This window comes from Prionailurus bengalensis, chromosome B2 (genome assembly GCF_016509475.1).
Source record: "Prionailurus bengalensis isolate Pbe53 chromosome B2, Fcat_Pben_1.1_paternal_pri, whole genome shotgun sequence".
NCBI lineage: Eukaryota > Metazoa > Chordata > Mammalia > Carnivora > Felidae > Prionailurus > Prionailurus bengalensis.
This window is the reverse complement of record NC_057349.1, coordinates 140,019,142-140,028,086: the sequence shown is the minus strand read 5'-3', so window position 1 is coordinate 140,028,086 and position 8,945 is coordinate 140,019,142. Positions and strand designations below refer to the sequence as shown.

Here is an 8,945-nt window from a genome sequence, read left to right as displayed (position 1 = left end):
GCTGTGTGAAGAGTACAGAAGGCTGGAAAGTTCCAGCCTTCGTCACACTTAGTGAATCTAAAATAGACGAGATAGTATAAAATTCTAGATGTATTCTCTCTGAATTAATTTTTATAACCCAACTGAATAAGGCCTCTAAGATATGTAAATCCTAAACACTTCAGAAATAACAAATCATTTCATCATGGAAGATTATTGGCTTAAAGAAATGAACATGAAGACTTTACATCTTTATACTGCTCACTATTAAACAGGCTCCTGAAAATTTTTTCACTCGGTGGACTCTAACCTCAGGTTAATGCTGCCAAAATACCTGTGCTTTTATCCATTTCTAGAGGGGGAAATTCCTCAAGAATGAGGTCTTTTTCTAAAGAGCAGCAACGTTGCTAGATTTTTACTGGTAAATCTAACACTTCTCCTAAACAAGGCAACATCTCCCATGAGTGTGAGTGTGTGTGTTTGTGAGTGTGGGCGTCTAAGTGTTGGTTAGGGGAAGTGGGGGTGAGGATCGGCTCTATGAGGTAGATATGATGATGAGCCTGAGCAAACAAACAGAGAAACAGGCTCAAAAGACGTAACGTAGTCAGGGCTGGATGACAAATAGAAAATGCAACCATTCGTCAAAACGCTTAACCTGCAATACCAAGTTCAAGATGTCTAGAAATACAGGTGTTTGAAAATGTACGTGGGATTTGTTCCAATCTAGTATGGTAAGCTGGCAGACATGGAGACACCTGCCTTGAAATAAGACTTTCATCTTATACATTGCTTCTATATCTTGGCTATTGTAAATAATGTTGCAGTAATCATAGGGGTGCATATATCCTTTTGAATTAGTGTTCTCATTTCCTTGGGGTAAATACCCAGCAGTAGAATTACTGGATCGTATGGGCCATTTTGATTTTCTAGGACTCATTATCATTATGTTGAAATAGACAACATACATAATCACATATAATAACTTGTTATTTGTAATTAATAAATTAAACTAATTCCTAGAACTTAAATGCGCCCAATTCATAGGGATGAAATTAATATCTGTATTTAAGTATGCTAATGATGACCATATATTAGTATTTAATATATATTAGTATTTAATTTTTAAAAAGCACCGTATAAGGGAATGGCTAATAATAAAGTTGCTCAAGTCAGAACCAAATTCAAGTCCCAGTGGTTCCTACTGCAAGAAACTTCACTGGGCCAGTTTCCACATTTGTGTAATGGAGCTTTTAATAAGTACCCCATAGAGTTCATGTATGATTTAATTGGGCAATACTGGGATAGTTCTTAACTTAGTGCCTGGATTATTTATTTAGGATTTACGAGGAGGAGGAGAAAGAGGGGGAAGAGGAGGAGAAGGAGGAAGAGGAGGAAGAGGAGGAGGAGGAGGAGGGGGGAGGAGGAGGGGGGAGGAGGAGGGGGAGGAGGAGGACTTAGGTCAATGAAGACCAAACTATTGTTTCCACCAGGCCTAATTTTTTTTTTTAATTCTTGTGGCACCCCTAAACAGATTCACCACAGAAAGACACAGAATCTTAGGCAATTGTCTCCTCCTATGTTCATCTTAATTGTCTGAAATTTTTTAATGAAATACTTGGGGCGGGACTAACCAGAAAATTGCTTCCATTGGAACCACTTTGTCTACCAAAGTAGTCATAGTTATTGTATTTAACTATGTATTTACCACAGAATCGTGGAATGGCCAGGTTCATGCACAGCCCCACCTGGAATCACTATGTATAAAAGGACGTTCTCATCTATCTCATGGGTGGGCCCAGGGGGATTGGGGGAAACATAGGATTTATTCCATCAGCCCCACAAATGTCATCCAGGTCACTCTTCACAGTCACGCCCAAAGATCTTTTCTCTTTTCTTCTCCATCTTCTGAAAGACTCTTTAATTTGTATTTGTTTCCCACCATTCTCTATCTTCTATAAAGGAATTTTTTTTCAGAGGGCGGGGGGAAGAAGCAAAGTAGGGAAAACAAAATAGAGAAAGTTCAAGTGAAGTGTTTTGCTGTATCCAACCCTTGGCAATGAGGTTATTTCTCAAATTTACATAAAGACTCATTATCGTATTGGCTGCAATCATGTAGAAAATGAATGGGGTATAAAGTACATGAGGATAATTTCATAAAACGAGCTTTCTTTTCTTATGAAATCTTTGAGGAAGAGAATCATTAGACAGAGACTTGCCTTGTATTCACCCAGGTCAGGAGGCATGTCAGCCTGATGATGTGCCTTTGGCAAGAAGTCCTTAATTAGAAATTCCTCGAGAGCAGCTCCCACTAGGTGCTTCCTAAGACAAAAAGACAAAATAGTCTACCAGGGAAGCCCTTACTCGGGATACAACATCCAGGCTCAGGTGAATGAAAGAAATAATTTGCTGACAGCAAAAGAGCAAAGCTGTCGTGATGCCGTTCTGGATTTTGAATGAAAGTCTCTCCATCCTATTAGGAGTAAGTATCATTTTTGTTATTCAAGTTAAAATATATATATGAACTAGTCTTTGATTTTTAAGATAATTGTATAGGAATGCTAAATAGCTTGAAGTATTACTTTGGTAAAAGACTAAACCTTGTTAGAAAACATTCAGTAGATATATTTAATTTACCCTTACAGAATCATGTAAAGTTGTTTTTCGATTGAGTTCATTTTTAATTATTTTTGAAGTCAAGTAGTTAGTTTTTGCATAATGTATGAACCGTTTCTTAAATCAAATGAAGTCTTTGAATTAGACTATGAAATTGGAATTTTTCTGGAGTACTTTCTGAGTTGTTTTTAAAGATTTCCTCCTTTCGCCATCATTGACTTAAAACATTAGAGCAATGTTGATTAGGAAGGCTTTGTAATTTTCATTAAATGCCTTAAATATACCCGTATGTGTTTAGAAGTTTCTTTATAAAGTTAACAATTTGTTACTATTGTAATCAACTGTTAAAACGAATATATGGGAAATAAGTGTAGAGTAAGTCTGATTAATATTGAGAAGCTCTTCATTCACCCTTTAAAAGAAGAACCCCAAGTGATTTTGAACGGAAGAAAAGATTGAAGATAGTATTGATTGGTCTCTTTTCATTCAACACTAGCTCTCGTGGCTGGGAGTGAATTTATATCTGTTTATCGACACATTCTCTTGGTATGAAGAGGAAGAGTCTTTCCTTTACACACGAGTTATTCTGGGCGTAAGTAGAGCTGGGGACTACACATTATCGTTTCGGAAAACATTCCATCTTCCCCAGCGTCCTTACTCTCGCTGCATCTCTCTTGTGTCTTTCTATGTGGGCAGTCAACACTGGCCTGGGCGCGAGCGTCTGCGGTGTGCCTCAATTTTAACTGCATGCTAATTCTCTTACCGATCAGTCGAAACCTTATTTCATTCATGAGAGGGACAAGTACTGTAAGTACTAAACTACTTAAAATAATTTCAGTTGTTGTGATTTACCGGTGTAAGTGCCATGAAAGACAAAGATGTACTTTACTGTGAAAGTCCTGATCATTCACGTGGGGACGGAAGTTTGTTTCTTCGTTAAGAGAGGACCCAATGGCAAAAACCAAAACTCAGAAGTCTGTACATTTGATGTGACTTTCGTTCTTGCCATTCACTCCCTGCTTGACATTGGAGTCTTTGCTCAGCCTTTCTCCGAAACATTTGCTCCGTCAGAAAAAGATGGCTGATAAAATTGACCTGACTCACTAAGACGGATGTATTATAACAGTTTGAACTACCACGATTTCTAATTGAAAGGAACCAAATGAGCAGTGGAGTCAAATGCCACTAAGGACACATCTCTCTGAGCTCTCGGCCCAGGAATACACAATCATGGTACACAGAATTTCGTAGGTAGATTTAATGGGACTTAAATCTAGTACTTAAATCACAGTACACAGAATTTCGTATGTAGATTTAATAATTTCCTAATTATATTAGCTTCACTGTTTTGGATACTGTGTTTCCTGCTAAACAGCATAATGCGCTGTACAGAAAAATGAGAATTTCAATAACTCTGACTAGATGAAATGATTATACAATCATCATCATAATTTTATGAATATTTAGATATAGCTGAACGTAATGCCTTTCTTTGTGTCATAAGGAATACTTTATAGACTACTTAAACCACATCTATGAGGATGTTGGTTTCCATCTTCATTTTGTAAACTAGTGGCCGCATGCATATTAGCAGGTTTATTCTAGAATTTTGACTTATAGCCAGGGAACTATACTTACTTACTCACTTTACTGACTTGAAATTTCAGCAAAGCCAGTAATAACCCTCTGGTTTGTCCTTTGGGCTGATTCATGGCCGCTACCTTCTGTACCCCATAGCCCCACCTTCAGGAATTTAGAGGCAGAGCCTGAGTCCTGCTCTCTTACCACTCAGGATGCTGTCATCGCTATGATTTTTCCTTAAAATGAGACTTTTACTTTATGTCACTCTAGTGCTGCAGAGGACCGTGGAGGAGGCAATTAGACAAAAACCTCAAATTCCACAAACTGGTCGCCTATGGGATAGCCATTAACGCAAGTAAGTGTTTCTTATTCTTCTTTGCCCAGTGGATGTTACCAAACCTAATGCTTAACTTGATAGCTTTGTTTTAATTTCCCCCTCCGCCAAAGGCTCACCCTTAAATAAATCTTTGCATTCCATTTGACCAATAAAACTCACATAAAAGGATTTTTTGATTTCTAGTTTATACTCGTGCAGTTTTCCCTACCAAGCCTTCGATTTGGCAAGGAAAAGTTTATGAAACTTCATTTTCATTTGTAAAGAATTAAGCTTGTTGATAATACAACAATAAGTACTTGCTTACAAAATGAATACTGTGCTCTTCAATATAATCCACACTGGAAAGAAAACTGACCTGTACTCAAAAACTCATTCACAGTCATAGCAAAATGTCAAATGGTATCATAGGCAGTAAAAGCAAAGAGAAAAGCAAGATCAAGTGAATAAGGTTCTGAATAGCATTGAGCTAGTGGATATAAAGGGACCTTGAAAAGATATGAAGCTTTACAGGATATAAAGTGTTATTGTTATTTCTTGAATAAGAAAACAAGAGAATTCAAGAGAAAGGCAATAAAAATTAGCCTCCAAGGCCAGGGTTAAACCCCGGTGAGGAAGAAAAGAAGCCGAGCGATAACCGACTCGTTTGTGGTTTTGTTGGACGACAAACACACTGAAATAAAAGGCTATCTGCACAATTAAGAGTTATGGTTCAGGACTGTTTCTCTCAAACTAATTTAACTATAAAATGTTTTCCTCATTTGTTTTCATCCTCTCATGCATAAAAAATAGCAGAGTAAAAAGAACACTCAACACAAACGTGGATTTAATTAAGCAACAAGACATGACAGACAGTGCCCGAGCGCCAATTAACACAACTTCGGGTGTGCGGAGAAGTTGTGGGGAGATTTCCCCATCGATTGTCTTTGGTGCCAGATTAAACCAACCCGGGAAACATCTGCGAAAGGTCTTTGTGGTTTGTTAAGAAATAAGGGTAAAAAGACATTGTGTCCTAGAGAGAAACCAGGCAAGGGAAGGAGAGCAAAAAAAACAAGTTAATGCGTCTTTATGTCCCAAGGCTACCATAGGGCTGAGTCCAGAGAGGGGTCAAAACCCCCCGACAAATGAGTTGACACATGAAGGAATGAAGACTCGGGGAAGCAGATTTCAGCTCAGACATGGAAGTCTTTTCCGGACCTTCCAAATTATCTAAAATTAGAATGAGCGTCCCTGAGAATACAGAGTTCCCTGTCATGGGTGGTGTCAGAGTGGAGTCCAGATTGTTCCTTGCAAGGCTCTTCAGAGAAAGAATTCAAGGATTCTCAAGGCTTCCTTTAAAATTGGGAAGTCTTCCTTTAAAATATTCCTAAGAATATTGGGGTGCCTGGGTGGCTCAGTCAGTTAAGCACTTGAGTCTTGATTTCAGCTCAGGTCATGATCTTATGGTTTGTGAGTTCAAGCCCCGCATCAGGCTGTGTGCTGACAGCGTAGAGCCTGCTTGGGATTCTCTCTTTCCCTCTCCCTTTGCTCCTCCCCTGCTTGCTCTCTCTCTCGCTCTCAAAATAAATGAATAAACTTAAATATACACATATAATCTTAAGAATATTTAATCCCTGCATTAAAAGAGGAGATAAAACACAGTAAAATGGCGGGAAGAATATTATCACTACGCAAGAGGTTTAAGGCAGAACTGGACTCTAAGAGAAAGAGAGAAGGAACCAAAAAACCTACGGCATCAAAACACATCAGAAAAGGAAGCAAAAAATAAAAGAAAATATGTTATGCAATAGTTCTCACCTTAAACCTTTGGGTATGTATATTTCTTTCCATGTAATCAGGTATCAGTAGAACAGATGCATCAGTGATGTATGTCGAATATCTCCCGTGTTCAAGATACACTAAGAGAAGCTGTAACCTGAAACGAGTATAGTCAGTATTGTTTTCAGAATGGAGTATAATTTATTTTTTTTAATTTTTTAATGTTTATTTATTTGTGGGAGAGACAGAGTGTGAGCAGGGGAGGGGCAGAGAGAGAGAGGGAGACACAGAATGTGAAGCAGGCTCCAGGCTCCGAGCTGTCAGCCCAGAGCCCGATGCGGGGCTCGAACTCACAAACCGTGAGATCGTGACCTGAGCCGCGGTCAGACGCTTAACCGGCTGAGCCACCCGGGGCCCCAAGAATGGAGTGTAATTTAGCAAGGGGAGCAGTTGACTGGAATCAGATGACCACGTTATTTCATCCCCCTGCTGCTGACTGGTCCTGTGATCTAAGTTTTTGTGTGCCCTTTCCTCGCTGGAATTAAAAGAACAATAACACAATCGATCCATCAGGAGATGTGCAGACTGGTTGCCAGGTAGGCCCTCTTGGAAACCTACCCACTACAAGGTCATACACTGGCCACTCTTGCACAGAGAGTCAAACCCAAGGGTAGGATGGCCCGCATGCTCCCTTCAGTGAGCGCTGCCTCCTCCTCCTCTCTCCTTTCTCTCCACACCCCCCTCGCTTCTCCCCATTGGCAATACACAGCCACTGGGTCCCTGAGTGGTGGGTGCCTTTGTCCCTGTTAAATGCCCTTCCTTTCCTCCCTCAATGGCGAAGACGTTGCCATATCCGGGCCTCCTCGCCCGGCCTGCCTCCCTCTGGGCCACCTTTCCTGCAGACCTCAGTGATGCCTCCCTGCCACCTAGGAAAATTTCTCAGACTCCGACGGCCTGGGGGGCTGAGATGTGTCTTCTGCGTCTCGGCTTTCCCGGCCCCTGGCACGTAATAGGTCCCCACCAAGTTGGGTCAGACCCGAGGATGAGTTGGAGTCGGCCAGCAGGCAAAAGGGAGGAGGGGGATTTGTGAGAAAGGTACAAGCCGCGACAGTGCAGAGGCTCAAGGACCCAGCAGCAGCTGGGGTGGAGGAAGCACAGCGTGTGGGCCGGGAAGAGATTCAAAATGATGCCGGTGGGCTGGGCCCAGATAAATTCACATTCTGCCGCAACCAGAAGAATCGGGACTCTCTTTCTCCCTCCTGCCCTCACAAATCCCTGGAGAGAAGGAAGTATCCCCTCGGGCCCTCTTCTGCTTGAACCCCCACTGCCTTGCGGGGCTCCCCAGCCCCCCGGGACTCCCCGGCAGGGTCAGACTGCTTCTGAGAGCCAAGGGCTCGTCCCCCACCGCCATGGCAACCAGCAGCGCGGGGCTGTCTCCATCCCCGGCAAAGGCAGGAGGGTGGGGAGAAAGCTCTCTGCTTCTCCCAAGCCCTGACATAGCAATTATTACATTTCACACTAAGAAATGCGGCTGGCAACTGCGCTTTTAGAAGGAGAAAAAAAAAAAAAAAAACACCATGCTAAGCCCTGGTTTCGTAGATATCCCTGTGCTTTTCACATTTTGTCCTTCTGCCGTATCCACTTGGGAACAGCTGAAAATGTCCCCGTGCTTATTTTATTAGCATCGCCCATTATGCTGCTTTTCAAATAGCCGACTGGCTTAATAGAGGTGTGTAACCTTGGAAGAAGTGCATCCACATCGAAGTTTGCATGCCAGCCCCTAATTTCTCACCCGTTCTTCTGTAAGCTGAACTGCAGGCTTTAACTGGTCAAATCATTAAAGGATGTAATTAGAGGCTGCTGGAAGGAGGCTGGGGAGGAGGAGGAGGGGAGAGGCAAACTATCTATAATCAAGGGCATCACGGAAAACGCGGTGACAGGAACCCTTCTTTTGGCTTCCTGCCTTCCCGCTCGCCTGCCTATGATAAGAGCTGCCGGAGCAATTCTCCCACCGCTAATAAATCATTTTCAGGGACCTGTAACCCCAGTGGTATAAAAATCCCAGTATCACAGCCTCTTCGTTCTTATTAACGTGGATCTTTTTGGACTCTGCGGTCCACAGCAGACCTTGGAGATCCTTCCAGCTGAACAGTAGTACTGTGAGCCTGAGCTTCCTTCAAAGGGGGGGTGTAAATACTGACCCAGGCGGCATACATCCAGTAGGCGCTAGGCGTGTGCAATTACCCACGGGCGGCTCCTGATGAGCTGCTAAAATTAGTTTACAAACCTCAATAAACATAAGAGGTGCCAGAGGGAGAGGGGGACAGAGGATCCGTAGCGGGCTCCACCCTGACAGCAGAAAGCCCGATGCGGGGCTCGAACTCACGAACTGTGAGATCGTGACCTGCGCTGAAGTCGGAAGCTTAACTGACTGAGCCACCCAGGTGCCCCCTGTCTAACATGATTTAAATGAGTAGCATGCACGGGGTGCCGGAACCTATGTAGTCCTGCAGAAATCAGTCCACAAGCTTGAAAGTTTGGGGGGCCAGGTTCTGGCTGGTAAAGCACAGCCAGGATTTGTCCCTGGGTCCTTATTTCCGAAGGCTGCTTAATTAGGAGGTGACTAACTCCAAAATGACTGTTATCACTGACAGGCAGGCAGAAAGATAGCAAGAACTGA

At 42.4% G+C, this 8,945-nt stretch overlaps 1 protein-coding gene across 1 annotated transcript in view; it reads left to right on the top strand.

The window, feature by feature from the left end:
* Positions 1-2,413: 2,413 nt before the first annotated feature.
* Positions 2,414-8,945, top strand: part of NOX3 (NADPH oxidase 3) — a 61,998-nt gene continuing 55,466 nt past the window's right edge. The window contains exons 1-4 of the mRNA XM_043592658.1: positions 2,414-2,458; positions 3,089-3,184; positions 3,289-3,399; positions 4,444-4,528. Coding sequence (XP_043448593.1) covers positions 2,414-2,458; positions 3,089-3,184; positions 3,289-3,399; positions 4,444-4,528 — 337 coding nt within the window. The remainder of the gene's footprint in view (positions 2,459-3,088; positions 3,185-3,288; positions 3,400-4,443; positions 4,529-8,945) is intronic.